This window comes from Camelus ferus, chromosome 5, assembly GCF_009834535.1.
Source record: "Camelus ferus isolate YT-003-E chromosome 5, BCGSAC_Cfer_1.0, whole genome shotgun sequence".
Classification (NCBI taxonomy): Eukaryota; Metazoa; Chordata; class Mammalia; order Artiodactyla; family Camelidae; genus Camelus; species Camelus ferus.
Window position 1 is genome coordinate 35,284,806 of NC_045700.1, and position 20,254 is coordinate 35,305,059.

Below are 20,254 nucleotides of genomic sequence, written 5' to 3' on the forward strand. Positions count from 1 at the left end.
GAGTGACTGGCAGCTGTGGAGCCCAGCTTTCATATGGAAGAAGATTCTGAAGCAGTTCATTAAAAAGCAATTTGTAATACCTAGAGGATAACAAGGTGTTAGGTAATTTTGATATGACTTAATTGCCTCAAAATAAAAACCCAAACAAACCAATGTTCCTTTTTCTTTTTTAGCTAAGAGATGGACCTTGTAATCAATTTTAAAAGCTGATTTATCAATATTAGAGCAATGGGTTACAAAGGAAATTTTAACAAAAGAGTTGTCAGAAGTTTTCTCCCAATGGATTTAGAGTCCAGAATACCTACACCTTTGCTAATGGAATAACTTCAATTAGTAGAATAATAAAGCCCACCAATAACAGATGGAGATGTTGAAAGGTAATTTTTAAACTGAGGCAACCACAAATTGAAAATAAGACAGTAATGAATTTGTAGAGAAGGGGGAAAATGTAGTTTGCTATTTCTTTAAGTTACTGAGATTTCATCTATAAGCATGTGGTTGTTCTTGAATTCAAGAGTTAACATGTGCAGAAGAAATACCAGAACTTTTGTGTGTAACTCAGAACTTATGATCAGAGCTCAAACTAGCAAAACTAATGAGAAGATCAAGAGTAAAAAGTCAGACCAGCAAAGTACCAATGCATCTTTAAAAATATTAATAAGACTAATGCACATATAATCAATGAGAATTCATCTGTTAATTACTTCTGTTCAGGAAAGGAAGATCACCTAAGAATCATTTAACAAATTATGAAACACTATGCTGTAACAGTGAAAATACGTAGATTATGTAATGCTACTAAATTGGAGTGGTTTAAACAACCACTGGAAGAGACTGTCATCATACAAAGGGGAGACATGATATGTCAGGTGTACTTGCACGTGTATGACTGTGATGTTGATGGTCTCTCAACTGGCTGATTCCTAGCACTTCACAATTTTTGAGCTGTAGGAGTTGAAGCAAACTCTAGAATATAACAATACATTTCATATTGCTGAGTACTTCTTCCCCCAGAGGCTGCGGTTCCAAATTCCACCTGGGTTGTCCCAATACCAATTTAATAGGAGAGTAGGAGAGCTTGGTCTTGTGTTTTGTTTTGGAAAACAGCTGTTTTGGGTTGCTAGAGAGTCTTGAATGCTTTTCAGTCACAACACTGCTGGATCCAGCAGAGCGAGTACTCTCTTACAGGCTTCTGGCTTTCAGATCAAACTTTCAAAAGTTTCTTGACATCTTCTTGCCATGGAAGGACACGTGATCCAATGGGGGGGGGGTTCACACAGTGTAATGAGTAATTGCAAGACAACTGTGAGCACTTTGCCTCTTCTCCCCATTATATGCCAGCCTCTAACACTGTCTGGCACTCAGTGGTTGATCAACACATATTTTTTGAATGGAGTCATGTAATATGTACAATAAACATCTTTTCTATAAAATGTTCAAAGAGCTAAAAACAAGGTGGGGAATCTGACTCCTTCATAGAATGATTGAAACAGTTTATAAAATAACGTAGGATTAGCCTTAATAAAGAACAACCCACAGTTAAGTTCAGCTATCATTTACTTAGCATCCTGCTCAGTGCTGGTTGGACGCAGATAGAATTGAGACGCTGCCTTTACCCCCAAGAAGGCTATAGTCTGGTAGTGGAAACAGGTAAACAAATAACTGTAGTTACAGTCATATGAAAAACAAAAATCGAGATAGATTATTGGATCCATTCTTGACAGAAAGGAAGAAGTGATCAACTTTCATCAAGCTAATTCTTGAAGGATGATTGATGTTCATCAGAGAGAACACTGTACAGGGTGTGTAGTCTAGACAGTGGTAAGTGTTCATGCTCTATTCATAAATAAAAGTTTCTAGAATACTTTGTTTCAGTGATACCTGTCCATTAATACTAAGTGAAATTCAGTTTGCTATTGACCATGCTTAATTTTTTTAACTATTAAGGTTTCTATATCTATATACACGTGTGTGTATGTGTGTACATATATGTGTGTATAGAATTTCTTAACACAGTGATTTTATTAAAAATAAAACAAAGTGGAATAATGACAGTAACCTGGACTTACTAGTGATAGAAAGAGCCCCATCTAGACCAGGAGAAGGTAAGGGAAATGACATGGTGAAGTTACCACGTAGCTCCATCAAGATTCTCCACTGCGCCTCGCCTGCTGTTTCCCTCCTGCCGTCCGCTAAAGCAGACTGGAGCACATCAGACACAGTAGAATCAGGAGGAGTTTGAGTACTGACTTGATTAAGTAGACTATTTTTGAAAGATACTCCTATTATTAAGTGACAGAAAGTGAAGGTAAACACTGTTAGAGTATTCCATTTCATGGATATATACCATCTGTATTGTTAACATGGTGCCACATAGACCTTTCTGGGATTTGTGTAATTCTGAGTTTCCATACTGTGTTCCTACACGTTCTCCCCTCAAAATAGCACTGGAAGCGTGAAACAGCCTGGTATGTGAGGAAACTGCGAGTAATTAGAAGTGCCTTGAATGTAGGTTTGTGTGGGAAAGGGTGAGCCAGGAGGAGCCAGGTGGTGGAGGGCCTTCTGTGCCATACTGAGATGTTTGAACCTGTGCCTTACTACTGAAGGTGCTGGAAACTTACTCTGTGTGGATCTGTTGGGCGTTAGCATCAGGAGAATGATTTTCAGCTCTGAGTGTTTGAAGCATCACTGTAACAGCAGCCTGGGAGGGAGCCTGAAGGGATGAGAACTCAAAGCCAGGCAGACAAGTTAGGAGAGGGACTGAAGGATTAATTCAGCCAGAAGACGCTGAGAAGACGAAGGCCTGAGCTATGTCCTTGGTCATCAGGATGAATCCAGAAGGTGTGTTTTGAGTGACTGCCACATGCCAGATACTGTGTGGTTTCTGGGGGTGTCTCTGTGAATAAGACAGACTTTCCTGCCCTCATGGAGCTTACACACTAGTGTGGGGGGCGGTGGGGTAGACAATAAAATATCTCCATGTTCTTCAAATTGAGTGACTCAGTGGTAAAGATTAAATGGGAGGTCATTTGGGGAAAAAAAGAGTTTCAGCGTGTTGAGTACAAAATGTGTTCTATCCAGTATGCACTTGGAAATACGGGTCAAGAGTTAAGGAGTGAGGGTGGGGAGCATATAGCTTAGTGGTCCCCAGTACCTCAAATAAATAAATAAATAAATAAGTGCAATTACAAATAAATAAATAAACCTAATCCCACCTTCCCCCCAAGAAAGAGTTAAGGAGTGAGGTTTTAGCTTTTTTCAGAAGGCCTGTTTATATTTGTTTTCGGTCATAAAACATCAGTCAGGACTTTAACTACAAACAGAATCCTCTCTGACTTGTGTAAGCAGAAAAGGAACTTATCAGAAGCTTTTTGGTATCAACTTGCAAAATCTCTAGGAAGGTCAGAGAGCCACATTCTGAGTAGGGGTCTCCAGGAACAGTGCCGGCTGCCACTGCCGGGTCTCCCACAAATGTCCCCCTCTATGCCACTGTCACCCCTCATCTGCCTTCTGGGAGACCCTTGGTCACTGGCCGGCTCCCTGGCTGCAGAGGAGTGTGAACTGGCTAGTTTTCTCACTCATAATATGGGAAAATATCAAAATAAGGATATTTCAAAGACAGTCATAACTATTCAACAAAGATATTTTTGCCTCCATTTACGTCTGTGCATGAAAAAGAATGTAATTTCTTAAGTGAATAGAATTTTACAATGATTTTACTGCATTTTTGATGTACTATTATGATGAAGGCCTGATATCTTCCTTAAAACAAAACTAATGTCTTTCACATTAAAATGAATTGCCTTGATTTATTAATTTGCTAGTGAACTTGCTTTTAATTGTTCACTGTCTAATCAGACAGTCCCAAATTGATGAATGGATTTCATTCTAGAAGGTTGTTGATAATTAAGTTATTGGAAATTGTGAGTGCATCTTCCCACTGAAACAGAGTTATGGATGATTTTCCATTCTTGTATTTTTAAATGTTTCATATTCCAGTGGAAGCATCTTCGGGTGGGACATGAAAGTGGATGGGATGGAGCCAGTCGTGGGCACAGGACCTGTGGACACGTTGTAGACATTCAGTGAAAGTTGGGGCGGTGTTTTCTAGGAGTAGAGGGTTGGAGGGAGAGAGGGAAGACGGAATATGCCCGTGTCTAACGTGGAGCTGCCTCTCATTTTATTGTTCCAATAAAAGTGACTTAAAACATTCAGTGACTTAAAACAGCTTTTCCAAACTGCATGTATTTACTGTCTGCTCCCTGAATCCCAGAGTGGTGAACAGTTTGAGAATCATATAAAGTAAGTGGTTCAAAAGGAAATAGACTGTTCTGAATAACATATAATGACCAGTTATTACACAGAATTGTGGGATGAGTGTGAAGGTAATTGGGCTGAATATATAGTCTTTAAAATATACCATGGAATTTGTTGCTTCTTTTTAGTGCTCAGTATTAACTTGTTTTCCCGGTGATTTTTATTGTTCGCCTGCAATAGAGTAGGGAAAAATAATTTTAACTGAGGCTTCCCTTTGCTTTCAACTAGGAATGCCTTATTGTGTTGTGATGACTGAAGGTCTTTTCAATAGCCAAAATGCTGTTTGCCTGATTGTTATACAATGAGGCTACTGGAATTTCCTACCTAGAGTGGGCGGAGAATGATTTGACCTGTTTGAACAAAGTAGTAAGTAATAATTAACATACAGCTGATCTTCAAAACAGTAAAGAACTCAGTGTTGCTTTTTCACAATTTGTGTTACAACAAGATATATTAAGCATCCTCTGTGTGCCAAGCTATATGTTGGGCACTTGACCTAGAGAGTTGGACACAACAGCTGCAGCCCTCACTCAGTTTGAGCACTTAACATGAATTGTATTCTGTGATCTATAATTTCAAGAGTAAATAATCTTGTAACGGTATTTCATTAAGGTTTATGTAAATTTCAAACTCAGAAGATAATAGACTTTATCCTTCCCAACAAACCTGAGGTATATTAAATATTTCTGGTTGGCAGTTTGGTTTACCATGTATTTTAATATTGACCAAAAATATGAACATGTTGATAGGAACACAGTTGGGTAATCCCTCGGTGCTTAGAAAATTAACTGAGGTAATAGAACTAAATAATAAAAACATATTCAAGAGAAACAGAAATTCAGTCCAGGAGACCCCTTTTGAAGTCACAAGAATGTGACTGCATACCTTCAGGAGCAAGACAAAGGCGCCCTTGTTGATATTTGACCAAATTTTCATCTTTTTCCTCCCCCCTCAGTCAGTCATTTTGAAACCAGTTGGGGGTACATCAGGTAAAGAACATCACCTCACTGGGTGCTGAGGATGAGCATTAACTGATTGACTCCATTCACGGGAGCCTGCCCCCTGCTTGCAGCTCAAGCCCCTTCAAGGTCCCGGAATGTGAACTGATGTGCCTCTGGTGACAAAGAGGCAAATCACAGACAAAATTGAAAGTTTGGGAGCTCCTACTGAACCTGGAGTTTTTAAGCAGTCAGAATTTAATTAACCACTCACTGACTTGGAAAATATCAATGGGTTAACAAGAAGTTAAAATCTGACAACTACAGCACTGAGAGGATTGTTCCTTTCTTTAATTTACAGTGTTTCTAAGCCCAAAGTCACATACCTTTTCCTTAAATTGAATGAACACTCCCAAAATACTTCAATATGTTCAATATGTGGTTTGTTTTGATTTCCAAAAAAAAAAAAAAAACAAGTACAGATGTTTGAAAAGAAAAAAAATCCTATTAGTTGTACTCCACAGAAATAGCTGGTAGCACTTTGGTTTTTGTTTTTCTCCACTTCTTCCTGGGGATATTGTGTGTGTGTATGTGTATATGTGTATAAGTGTGTGTACTTGGTGCAAAAATGGGATCACAAGCTGTTCTACCATATAGCACAGTGGGGAGAAGCCCTGGCTTTGAAATCAAACCATCCTAGGTTTGAATCCCAGCTCTTCCAGTTACTAGCATAAAAGGCTTTGGCCAGTTTTTTAATCTGTACAATAAAGACGATAATAATATATCTGTCATAAGGTTGTTGCGAATAATATAAAGGAGATAATACATGTGAGGTACTTACTCTAGTATTTAACAAATACTTAATAATCCAGCCTCTTGTTCCTGTGTCTACCACACTGTCCCCTCAGCATGATGCTATCTTGTATTTCTTGTATTTTTTGAGGGGGAGCAGGAAGGTACAGGTATGTTTTTATGCACAAATTTATTTAATTAGTACTCTGTAAATGAAGAAAAATATGTAGTTAAAATTTTCTCCTGGCTTGTAAAACCTTATACTTTGATATAAAGTCTTATGATATTTGAATTTGATAAGGTAACATCCTATTCAAACTAAACCCGTTAATGTACATGTGTATTATAGCGTCTACGGCTTCTTTTGAAGATGAGTAAATTGAATGAACTTCTTGACAGCCTTTTAGGTTCTTTTCAGTGTATATGTTGTACAATGTATAATAAATATGTTGTTTTCATCTGTATGTAGTTTTCATATTAATTTTCCCACATAAAGCACCATGTCACAGTTAGTTGTGTGTTCTATTTATCTTAGCCAACGAGAATCATATGTCACTTTATAACTTGCATTAATTTCCAAGTAGTAATACAGTTTTGTCCCAGATTGATGTGGAAGCTTAAATACTATCTAAAAATTAACTTAGAACAGTAATTTTAAATTTCATTTGTGGTTTTTATACTTTAATATAATTAAATATGAAAATTAAATGTTTATATGCAAAACAGATCCACAGTTAAGTTTTATGACAAAGGATGTAAACGTTACCTTTTTTTCCTTCTTTTTCTCTAGCTCAACTGAGAAGTCATTTCCTTGGAGATCAACAGGTACGAGTTTTGAATCATATAAAAAATCTTTCTTATGTTTTGCACAGACCAAAAAAAAAAAGCCTGCTTTCTTAATTCACTACCTCGTGGTGAAACCAGCCAGGCAAAACCTTTAATAGTGACAATATCGAGATACTTTGCTTTGAAGTAGTACTTCTTAATACACTTGATTTTTCTTTAAGTACTTGAGTAGATTTGTATACATCAGCTGTAGAGAAGTTAAAGCATTGGACGTTAACATTTTTATTATTACCTCAATATCTGAATTTTTTTTTATTGTTAAGAAGCACAGGGATGCCCTCACAAAGGTTTTTATATAATCTGGGCAAGTTGGCTAATCAGTTGTGTAAGTCAAGGTCTTTCGTTTCACAGTGTTTCTCACACTCAAGAGTTGCCTGAAGTGTTCATTTTCTTTATGTATCCAAGTGTGGATTATCTGGTATCTTCTAATACAGTCTGGAAGTTTCTCATGCAATTTATCTTTTTACCCTAAATTCACCTCCTTTAAAGGATGAATTACATTAAAGACAGTGCCTGCCATTTTTACGGATATTTGATGTCTTCATACTTAGTCCTCATTCATTAAAGTTCGCTGAGCAGCCACATCATAGACCAAGTACTGTCCACGTTGCTGGCCAGACAGTGATGGACACGACATACACGTGCCCCTCACCTCCCGTGCCCCTCACTGTCCCGTAAAGGACAGTGCCAGCAATGTATAAGTGCTGGAATAGGCCTTGAAATTGAAATACTTTGGCAATTTTTAAATAAGGCTTGAATGGAGTAAAACTCAAATCACCAAATGCCTGGCATCTGAGTTTACCTGAACCGGTACCAAGATGTTACCAGGTACCTGGTGTTACTCATAGTGCAAACGAGGCCCTCTGCTATTTTATAAAGAAGCTGTTCCCAAGAACTGTAGTATTTTACTCAAACCATAGATTAGGCAGAGGCATGTGAAAAGCTGCTTAACAATAAGACTTACAAGCAGCAGTTTAATACAAGGAAAGACATGCCATGAAGGAATATGTGGTTAACTGCCAAGTAAGTATTGTGTGGGAAACATTGTTATAAATGGACAATCCACTTCTGAGATAGTTTTGCAGAGAAGATGAGCCTGTAGCCTGGGGCTTGACAGGTAGCAAGGGTGTTGTCATTGGGCAGCAGAGGAGGTGACAGAAATGTCTTGTGGGAACATTTAAAACTGGTTTGGGAAGAGATAAGATGTGCGAAGTTTAGACAGCCACACTGGGTCAAATTAAAGAGATCTGTAAATACCAGGGACTTTGAGCTCTCCTGCAGGTCATGGGGAGCCACTAGAAGTTGTGGGTTTTTACTGCCAAAAGCCAGGCAGGCACATTGTATGATGGTATCTATTTATACCTAGAGAGAACGAACTTAAATGATGAAGACACATCACAGGGAATGAGTATCTGGGCTCTTGGTGTCCCTTCTACCTCCCCCACCCCCCAGTGCATTTATTCAACTTTAGTCATTTGACTGCCGTCTTCATGACTTACTAATGCATAAAATATAGATAGATAAATAAAATATTATAGATAAAATATTATATTCATGTATTTCATTTAATGTATGAACACTGTATACTCATATTTTTATATATATTCCAAAATAGTGCCTCAAATACTTTAGTCTTAGGGAAATACAACTCCAGTATTCATCTGTCCTCACCACGGCTACATTCATAATTCACACCTAATAACTATATTTCGCCCCTCACTTTGGTCAGAGAGTACTCTTGCCCAAATTCATATTCGAACCTGGGAGGTGTTACATTTACCTGCCTTTTGCAGGGAGGGGAAAGTATACTAATCTTCAAACACAGCAAATACAAGTAATAGTTACTCCACTTTCTATTATTTTAACTATATTAATGTTTCTTGTGTGTTTTCTTAAATTTCCCTACTTTTCAGCCATACTTAAGGCATTTAAGTTGTAACCATGGCAATGAGCTATAATGATAATGGTAGAAAATTGAAGTTTGATCATAGGAATGAAAGAGACAAATCTGGTTTGTTTCCTGTTCCTTTTTCTAAGCAGTTACAGATGCCCTTTAGAAGTCTGATTGTAAGTAAACAGGATAAAATGACAGTTTCGCTTCTACTTCTACTATAAAGTTTAACTTTGTCTTCTCTTTACCACTTTGCATGCAGAGATAGCGGATATAATTTGAAAATAATCTTGTTTTTAGAATTTAGTGGTCCTACCCAGAATGAGGTAGGGGTGGATTAAATATAAAAAATATTGAAAAGGTCTTTGGTCTATTTTGTCCTAGGCTAGGTCTTGACCGAAAAAAAAAAAAACAACTTTATTCGATTGTCTTGGTTTCCTTTAAAAAGAAAGATTACATGAAAGGGTTTAGAATTGAAGGTCTGTTATTGTTCCTCATTCTTCTTTAACATTTACTTGAAGACACTTTCTCTACTCTCCCCTTCCTTATTTTGTATTACAAATTTGACTTGAAAAGCTTTTCAGCAATAGGGCTTGTTAGCAAGGCAGTGGTTTGATCTCTACCTGGGAGAGATCCCTGCCTACTCAGGTGTTTTCAGGATGTTATATTCTGTTGAAATGCCAGAAATTGAGACCAACTGCTGAATTTGTTTTTAAATAGCTAACTTACTGCAGAGTTACTTTCTAAGAAAGAGCTCGATGCCCTATGAGGAGAAGATTTCTGTTTATGATTCAGTTTGGGAGAATCAGCTTCCTTGTTTTTTGATTGGTTGGTTGGTTGATTTTTAACTTGTACCAGGGATCATAGGCTATTGGAAAGAAAAAGCCAAAGCCTTGGACACTCAAAGAGGTAACTTCCCAAAGCATGGGGAAGAACCATCCATTCTTGAGAACATTTTTATCTTCCTTGGCTGATTGGGAAAGTGTCTTAAGGAGAAGCTTCCTTGGATATAATAAAGTTGTTTGGAAGCATTTATGCTCTGTTATTATCTTGCCCTTTTGTTGCCTTCTCTCTTCATTATTCTGTATTTTCTAGCTTACCATCATTACATACCTACTCTCTAAAAACACAAGTGCACATCCTCTTGTCTTTTATGAAGAGGGGAATTTATCATTTTCTGTTTGGGCATTGTGTTTTCCTTAGCCTTGCATTTCCCATGACCTTGGGTTTTGTGTGTGTTTTTATGTATATTCTGCTAAAAAGGAGTGAAGGGGGAATGTTGTCTTAGTGTTTTTTTCTGTTTCCTCTGTTGTTAGCCTGCCATTTTTCCATGGTTCACGTCTTCATATCTCTTACCAGTATATGGAGTTGTACAATCTCTTATGTTTCACCAAAATTTGAGGTAGCTTTTAAGAATATGATAAAATCGAAAAGTAAACTCCAGAATCACAGAAAATATATATTAGAATAATAAGTAAAGACCTGAGGAAAGTGAGAATGCAAATGTATGTACATGTAATTATACTTCTTCAAGATGGACCATATTATGGAGGATATCTTTTAAAGAAAAAAATCTTGAACTTTCTCTTTCAAGAAAAAGCACACCAGTTCAGTCCTAAATAATAATAATAATAACCATACACAGTGTACGCTACCCACGAGGATGAAGCTGTTGAAGCCATAAATTGAGTCCTTTTGTCAAAGTGATCATGGCTTGTTACTTAAATCCTCCAGCCACATCCTGTCAAGTGAATTTTGCCACAAATCACAATTTCAGTTTTTCTGTTTGGGGGGAAGAATTACCAGTCTAGATGGTTGCCAGTTTTAGTGCTTCTGTGTAACATGAGGTGGGGGAGTGGCATCAGTGAGAGACTCCATTCCTCCCCTCCTCTTTCCTACAGATTAGGACCAGGAACCTTCTACAGAGCTGGAGTGCTGTGTCTTTTCCCACCAGATCAGAGAATCAGGCTCACTTTGATCTGAAGAAAGTACTCAAGAAACAGTTGCAGAAATAGATATTAATGTATGTTGAGTAGGTGATTGGGAGTTACTACTCCTGATCAAACTGAAGAGGCCAAAGGATTGGAGTCGCTAGTAAAGAACAAGTTAGCAAAAGACATAGGAGCATAAAATTTCTGGTTGACCCAGAAGGCACTAAGGGATTAGCAGACTTGGGTGAGTCTTTCACAATAAGTAGGAGAGAAAATATTAATGAGTCCATGCAATTCAAATATTTGATGTTTGACAACAAAGGTGAAAGGAAAGGAAAAAGATGGTGGAAAAGTAGAAACTTTAAGCTGATCAGATTATTTAATTTAGCAGTGCCACATGTATTTATAGTGGAATGTGTGATAATGCCATAATTTTAACGTGCTCTCCATGCCACTCATCACTGTGTGGTATACACGGATGTGAGTTATTAACATACTACTAAACTTAAGGCTTTATAAAAGTTAAGTTTTAAATTTTCTTTATATATTTAAGTTTTGTTTCTAAAATGTATGAGCACGAGTTTCTTCCACTGGGATGGGTTTTAAAAACAAATAAACACAAATACTGAGGATAAAAGATAAACGAGAGACTAGCCCTAAGTCAATTTATCTTTCTTTTTTTCTCCGTCTGGAGCAAGTAATTTACAACACAAAAAAGCATCAGCACATCATGAGATAAGACGCAAACTTAAATGGGAAAACTTTATGCCTCAGTAGAAATGTACTGAATTTATAAAGGAGATACAATAGGAAGTTATATTATACATATTCATAAATAGGATGCTAGATTAGCAATCATGTATAAAGGACTATTATTTTACTGAGAATTTTGAATGTTATGATTTATTATGGCTGTAAACCCTACAAATGACAGAATTTTATTTCTATTCTTCTGAATACCTGGAGGAGTACAAATTTCCATTAAAATCAGCCTTTTTGGGCCTTTAGCAACATAGCTTCGTGATCACCTCTATAAAAGTTCGCTTAACTTTTTGATGTTTTATTACACTTTTAAGATTTTATTACAAAAGTAAGACATGCTTATTTAAAAGAAAAAATTGTCTAGAAGAATTTGAAGTGAAAGGTAAAATTTTTCTTCATTTCCACATCTCCCCATACCATGGCCATGGTCCCTGCTGCTCCCCCATACACAACAATGTAGAAGAAAATCTGAAATAAGATGCACCAAACTGGTAAATTAGTGTGTGAGATTGTGTGTGTATGTGTGTAAAATATCCACACACATTTGCATTTGTTTTGTTTTGTATTTAATACAATGAGGATATATTATACATTGTTCTATGACTTAGTTTTTTTCCTTAACAATATAGTAAAACCATGCACGTGTTTCTGTATCAATATACAAAGATCTGCCTCCTTTTCAGTGGCTGTCTGTTGTTTAGAAAATTCAGTAACCAGTCCCTTATTAGTGAACTTTTTTTTTTTCAATTTTGCACTTTAACAAACAATGGTAAAAATTTTCTCTACACATCTGTCTGAGTGTCTCTGTCAATTACATTTTTTACAGGAGACTGCCTGGGCAAAAGTGTGTACATTTTTATTTTGGCATTAGTGTCAGATTGCCCACCAAAAATGTTTAGCAAAAGCATGTGGGACATGGGAAGACTTTTCCTCTATCCTCTTAGATTATGTCACTGGAATTTAACTGACAATAGACAGATTAATAGGAGGAAAAAAACAATTATTCATATACATCTGGAGCTCACCAAAGGAGTAGCTCCCCAGATGGCTAAGGTTGGGGATTATGTACCTAAATAGAGGAGAGGAGGCAGGCAGACAGGCTTCTGTAGGAAGAACACATGGGTTTCTGGGGAGCAAACAGGAGCCGAGAGTTTGTGATGACATTTGTTTACCCAGGTGTGAGTGGTCTCTGTGTTGTTTTTTTTTTCTCCCCTTCATTCCATAAAACTCCCCCAGAAGGGATCCATGGCAGCCTCACTCCCAGAAGTTTCTGCTTTTCATGAAATAAGGGAAGCTCCAGAAGGAGTTCTTTCTGTATCTGCTGAATCTCCAGTATCTATAGTTTAAGATAATCTTCATGCCAACTCTCAGGGTCCCAATAGTATGTATCCCTACCTGTACCAACTGTTATGCTTGTCTGTGCTTCCTGTGTTAACAGTGGATAGTGACATGTGAAGTATAAATCTTCATGAATGTTTAAAACTTTAAGAAGTTATTAGGCTTTTAAAAAATTGTTTCTAATTTCCCTGTATCGTAAGCTTTATGGACAGATTAATAAAGTTATTTAAAAAATAATTATTAAATATTCATTAAATGGGAATATTGCATGACGACTTCAGCATACCACTGACCATTATATTATTTAATTCTTATGGAAACTGGAGATCAGCCTGATCTTGGAATTTAATAAAATTGTCATGTTTCCTGTCAGCTTTGCTTTCTTTCTTCTTATCTGCCTCAAAATGATCAGATACATTTTTTTGTCAACAAAAATGCAATGACCACTGCCAAAATAAGCAAAAACCAAACTCTTTATCACCACTGGAGGCAATTTGGGTGCCTCACTTCAACACCTCACTCCAGAGGTTCCCAAACTTTGCTGCACATTAAAATTGCCTGTGGAGCTGTTAAAATTTTATTCCCAGGCCTCCCCCACATACAGTTAAATCCAAAAGTCTGGGGCACAAACCAGAAATCAATAATCTTTAAAGACCCCTAGGTGATTCCACTCTGCAGTGTGTGAACTACTGCCTTACTCATAATTAAATCAGTTTAATTACTAGTAATTAAAGAGAAGAATTAAAGTTTATCCTCCCTGTCCTGTACAGATTTTATTTCAGAATAGCCAAATAACCCTAGTCATTCCTAGCTATCTAAAGATTTCTAAAATATGCCAAAGAGTTCCTACTGATCAATGTAGAAAGAACAGTAAAATTAGAAAAACCACCAGTTTGCAGCTCCTAATGAAATCATTGATTCAAGCAAAGATTGTCAGTGTATGAAAAATAACCTCTGTTCTTAATCTTAGCCTCACAGTAGAGTCACCTTGGGAGTGTTTTAGACAGTTCTGCTGACTGAGTCCCATACCCTCCCACTTCCACCCCAGGGGGTTGCAGTGTGCAACCAAGGTTGAGAATCATTACATTAGTAGAAAGGAAGATAGTGAACTTGAAAATAGATCAGCCTGCCACACCACAGGAATTGGCTGATTGATCTGAGCAAATGTAAAAGCTATGATGTGACATGATGTGAAGTACACAGCACCATGCGTAAAGTATTCAGCATAACTACAGAAGTTTGACCTGAAAGCTTTTAGCTCTAAATTTCTCCTTATAAGCAAAATTGAGGCCAGAGGATATGTAAATGCCACTACGAGACACCCATCAAACAAATTCAGAATGTGGCGCATCCTCTTGAGTTTATTGCTGTGGTTCCAGCAGTGAGCCAGGAAGATGAAAATGGGGAAATGGGCTATCTTTTTGAGATTTAAAGGACTTAGGTAACCATCGCAGTTAAATGCAATTGGTGAACCTTATTTCAGACTGACGAGTACAAGCCACTGAAGAAAGACATTTCTTGAGACATCAGGAAAATTTTTAATATGAACTCATTGTATGGCATTATGGGATAATGGTAGTGTTGTGAAGTCCTTATTTTATAGAGCTACATAGGGAAGTATTTAGAGTTCTGATGATCCGATGTGAGGGGTCTGTTTTAGAATACTGTAACAGAAGAAAGGAAAAAGATAAATGGAGTGTTAGAAGTGTGGCATACAGTTGTAATGATTAGATCTGGGGTGGTCAATTATGCTTTTCTGTTTTTATGTATGTTTGAAAAAGCTTAATTTTTAAAAATTACATACCGCTTCTTTAAACAAAGGACTCAAAGTATTGAGGTTAAAATTGTACATCAGAGGGACCTGATGCATAGAAGCCAGCAAACTGTTGACCACACTATGAGGGTTCATCCTAACAGGAATGAAACCAACAAGAGATGATGGTGTGCGCTCCCCGGCCAGTGGGTATTATTTCACTTGAGTTTCCACGTAGATGGAATTTGGTTAGATGAATTCTTACTAAGCAAAATTACCTGTAACATGCTGGGCATCAGCTGAGAACCCCACATTATCACTCTGTGTGTCCATGGGTGGCAGCCACCAAATAAGAATGTTAGCATTCTGCTTTTGCCAGCGTGTACCTGAATGTTCCCAAGCCAGTTATTCACGATATATGAACACATCCCCCAAAAGCTTAAAATTGTAAGTTAGTACTTTGTGTAAAAATCAGATATCCTGCTTTAGCCTTTAACATTTTATGCTTAATTCAAACATGTCAAATAAGTATTTTAAATCTCCTGCTTTTAGTGATATGCAAAGAAATATCCTTTTAACTAGCTAAAATAAAACAGAAATTGTCAAGTCAGAATGCTCTTCTTTTTCCACTACCACCACCTCACCACACAGAGCCAGCTTTCCCAGTTTACAATGGTTACTTTGGGGAACATTAAAAAGGCTACAATTTATAAATAAATCTCCACATTTCATTTTTATGCCAAAGGTAGCCTGCATTTAGCTTTATCTTGATAATCTTTACCAAAAATGATAATCCAGTAGAAACATACGGGAAAACCTAGTTTCACAAGACCCATTTATTTCTTTTGATAGGGAATACGTATGGATTTTTTTAAAAGAAGATTTTTTTTTGGTTTTTTTTTTTACAAGAATCTATCTTATATCTCCCACTATCAAGTATTTTCATTTCTATCTTTGGTAACGTTTTTTTCCCTAGAAGGAATGAAGTTTGTCTTTGAAAAAATATTTGAGTGATTTTTGAACACTTATTTTCTGTAGACCTCAGACTTTTTACATCACAGCAAATCCCTTATTCTTTTTTCTGCTTTACTCTTTAGGAGGTGAGCACCCCATGGCCTTTTATGACCGCCACCTATTAAAGTTGGACACTTATGTGTGTGATCCATTTCTTTTCATCTTTATATTTCTAAACTTCTTGTTTTTCTAGTTTTCCTTTATAGGTATAATGGAGTATAATTTTTTATGGTAGGTGTAACACCTGTATTTTAATTAGTACCCAGACTAAAAATACTTAATCAACACTCATTTTAATATGTCTGTGAAAATTCCTATTTTTTTTTCTATAAAGTATTTCTAGTCATTTTGATTCCCTGACCAGAATTCAGAAATTTGAAAATATTTATGACCAGGGGGTCTCTCTGTGACATACAAGCCTAACATACTTTTCAGATTGTTATTGTAGAAATCAAATAAAGCACTTTATAGCAGTTGATACAGGTACGAAGTTTGCTTAGATTGTGAAATTAAATTCAGGTAGATGAGCTGTTGCAGTGGATTTCAAGGCAGACTATTGATGTTTAGAGCAAGATTTAAAGTGAACTAGAAGGTACTTCAATAATAAGGGTTTCTGTTTTCCAAGGCTTTTCACACAATGTTTTCTGGATGAGTAAAAGTTTTAAGAGCCACTATCTTAATAATTTTTTAAAGATGGTATAAGTGTGCATAAGATCCAAGAACCTAGATGTACTCAAGAAAACCAGACTTGAAATAGTTTCAAGAAACATGGTCTTCTGCCCATTCTCCCTAAGTCTTTACTCTCATTAAAACCCAACTTTTAAAGGATATTATAGGTATGTAGTAGTTTTCAGTTGAGTCAACAAACTCCAAGTATCTGTGATAGTCTTAAAGTATCAGTCAATATCCATCTACGTCTTCTGTGGATTAAAGAGTGTTTTTATGCTCCATACTTTCATCACCCTGTTCACATTTTCACCCTGAAACAGGATTTCCCAATGATCTCATTGCCTCCAATAATAAGGTTACCTGCCATAGAAATGAGTCTCGTACGTCAGAGAAGTTACTGAAGAGGACAGATCTTCTGGGGACTGTTTTCCAGGTCCCCTTCCAGAATTAGGCTGAGAGCTTTACTTCTTAGCCATTGAAGGCGCTGGAATATTTCTGCAGGGGCTCTATGCCAAGTAGACTGCCCCCCCGAGCCTATGGTCCTACAGGAGGTGAGAGTCCCATGGCCAGACAGGAAGCTGAGTCCTTGTAAGACAAAATTTTATACTCATATTTTTCAGAGTATTGCCTCAACTCATAGGTCGGAGTTGGAAAAAATGTGACATACTCAATTCCCTTAACTGTCAAAAGGGAGTATCATCTGCCTTAACATGGCAGACTATTACCATCCCAAGAGTCCTGCCAAAATCCACACTATACTGCTTTTTATGCAGGAGCAGACCCCTAAACACTGTAGCAACTCCAGACAAGGAGACTCTAGTGTAAGGTTATAGCATGCTGGATTGTAAAAGACTAGTTACAGGACTGTATGTACTAAAAATTTCCTTACTGATCTCTATTCCTGTTTCCATGGTGATTTTACACACAGTGCAGACCACTGTCATTTCATATAACAGACACATAGATTACCAAAGCAGAGGCATTTTAATAATTTCAGTTTCCTTAGAGAAACCTTAGACTTTTTACTGAGCATATGTTTGTGCATACTTGGTATGTATTTCAGAGGGTACATCGCAAAAAAGATAAAACAATTCACTTTGTATTTCATCTTTTACTATGAGCTTAATGGGATGGATAATACAACATTTTCATAGCCCTACAACATTATTGTCCCTTACCCACTAATATTTTTCTTAGCTGTAACCTTCTACTTTTTCTAATTAATCATCTTTTTTCAAAAATACTATTCAGGCACTCAGATGAAATATAACAGGCAAGAAGGACCATGTTTTCAATAATATCCCTGTCTTAAACACAGATGGAGATTATTTCATTATACCTTGAAGTTTGTTCAGGTTCTTTATTTTCAGACATTCACTTTTTTGGAAGATGCTAATTTGATGTTTGAAAATGTCCCATAGTATATTTCTGCTGTCCCAGAAAACATGTTTGTGATTTTTTTTAGAAAAGGTAACACATGTTCTTCAATACACAGATTAAGGAGGTAGCATTCACATTCTGTTTGCCATTTTTACTCATAAAATGTGTCTCATTTTCATGTTCTGCTTGTGCTAAATCACAACATGCCAACTATTTAACTGTAGTTTACAGCATTGATCATGAAATGATTAACCCCACCCAGTAAATCTCTGTGAGTTTCTCTGGTAAATTAGACTAGTATCTTTTTCTGTTCCACATAGCAGATGTTTTTAAAAGAAAGATTGCATAAATAACGTATCATTAATAATTGTGACATACCATACTACAATAAGGAATACTTTATTCATTAATTAGGAAATGACCCTTTTGCTTATCTGACATACAGTGGCTATGTGTATATAAATTTATGTGTGTGTATAATTTGTGAATTACAAGTTTTCAAAGAAACAATAAAAAAGTAGTCAAACTGTTTTGAAAACAATCTCATTTCCTTTGGATGATCAGAAGAGATTTCAGTATCTTTATCTTTGCAGATATACACTATTATTGGACTCCACAATGTACAATATAATACTGTATAGTTGATATACAATATTACATTAGTTTGGAGGGTGTGATTCAACATTCATATGCCTTACAAATTAACCATGATAAATCTAATAACCATATGTCACTGTACAGAGTTATTACAGTATTGTTGATTATATTCTCTATGCTGCACATTACATTCCCATGACTTACTTATTTTATAACAGAAAGTTTGAATCTCTTAAGCCCCTTTACCAGTGTCACCAAAAACTCCCCCATCCTTAACTATTTGTTTTTCCTCTGCCTGTGAGTATGTTTCTGTTGTGTTTTGTTTGTTAGATTCCACATATAAGTGAAATCATGGTATTTGTCTTTCTGTAATTTATTCACTTAGCATAATACCCTCTAGGTCTATCTGTGTTGTGGCAGATGGCAAGATTTTGCTCTTTTTTTTTTGGCTGAGTAATATTCACACAATGGAATATCACATCTTTATCCATTCATCCAGTGGTGGACACTTAGATTTCTTCCCTATCTTAGCTATTGTAAATAATGGTGCAGCAAACATATGGATGCATATATTTTTTCAAATTAATATCTTTGTTTCCTTCAGGTAGATATCCAGAAGTGGAATGGCTGGATCATATGATTACTTCTATTTTTAATATTTTGAGGAACCTCCATACTGTTTTCAGTAGTGGCTGCACCAGTTTACAATATCATTAACAGTACACATTATTTTTGTATATGTTGCATTCCTTTGCATGTAGTTGTCCAGTTTTCCTGACACCATTTATTGAAGTGACTGCCTTTTCCCCACTGCATATTCTTGGCTCCTTTGTAGTAAGTTAGTTGACCATATAAGCATGGGGTTTTTGTTTCCTGAGGTAGTTCTGTATCACTATAAAATTCCCTCTTAGAACTGATTTTGCCTAGTTTCATAGACTTTGGAATATTGTGTTTCCACTTTGATTTGTCTCAAAGTATTTTTTTACTTCCTCTTTGATTTCTTCATAGACCTATTGGTTGTTTAAATGCATGTTGTTTAGCCCCCAGGTATTTGTGTTTTTTTCCAGTTTTCTTCTTATATTGATTTCTAGTTTCATACTATTGTGGTCAAAAAGATGCTTGATACAATTTCAGTCTTCATAAATTTATTGAGTCTTGTGATTCATCCTGGAGAATATTCTATGTGCTGTAGAAAAGAATGTGTGTTCTGCTATATTTGGGTGGAATGTTCTGTACATATCCATTAAGTCTATCTGGTCTAACATGTTGTTTAAAGCCAATGTTCCCTTACTGATATTCTGTCTGTTTGATCTGCCCATTGATGTAAGTGAGGTGTTAAAGTTCTCTATTATAGTATTGCCATCAGTATCTCCCTTTATGTGTTTAGGTGCTCTTTTGCTGGGTACATAGGTGTTCAAGTGCTATATCTTCTAGTTGGATTAATCCCTTTATCACTCTGTAATGCCCTTCTTTGTCTTTTGTTACAGTCTTTATTTTAAAGTCTATTTTGCCTGATAAATGTATTGCTACCCCACTTTCTTTCATTTCTGTTTGCATAAAATATATTTCCCCATGCCTTCAATTGTGTGTCTTTGAATCTGAAGCAAGTCTATTATAGGCAACATATATATGGGTCTTGTTTTTTTAATCCATTCAGCTACCCTGTGTCTTTTGATTGGAGTATCTTGTCCATTTGCATTTAAAGTAATTATTGATAGGTACGTACTTATGGTCATTTTTTTAGTTGTTTTCTGGTTGTTTTGTAGTTCTTCTCTGTTCCTTTCTTCTTCTCTTTTTCTCCTCCCTTGTGATTTGATGACTTTATTTTTTGTGTATCTGTTAAAGGTTTTTGGTTTGTGGTCCCCATGAGTTTTATATATAACAACTGGTGAATATAGCTATATATTTTAAGTTGATGATCACTTAAGTTCAAGCACATTCTAAAAGATAAGGGTTTTTACTCTCCTCCCAGAACTTTTTATGTTTTTGAGGTCGTACTTTATATCTTTTATCTTGTGTGTCACTT

The 20,254-nt window shown here is 36.3% G+C and overlaps 1 protein-coding gene across 18 annotated transcripts in view; it reads left to right on the forward strand.

The window, feature by feature from the left end:
- The window catches only part of PKP4 (plakophilin 4), a 210,093-nt gene that overhangs the window by 129,719 nt on the left and 60,120 nt on the right, over window positions 1–20,254 (forward strand). For all 18 annotated transcript variants that reach the window (XM_032479493.1, XM_032479498.1, XM_032479500.1 and 15 more), the window contains one exon: window positions 6,838–6,872. In XM_032479493.1, the coding sequence (XP_032335384.1) occupies window positions 6,838–6,872 (35 nt within the window). The remainder of the gene's footprint in view (window positions 1–6,837; window positions 6,873–20,254) is intronic.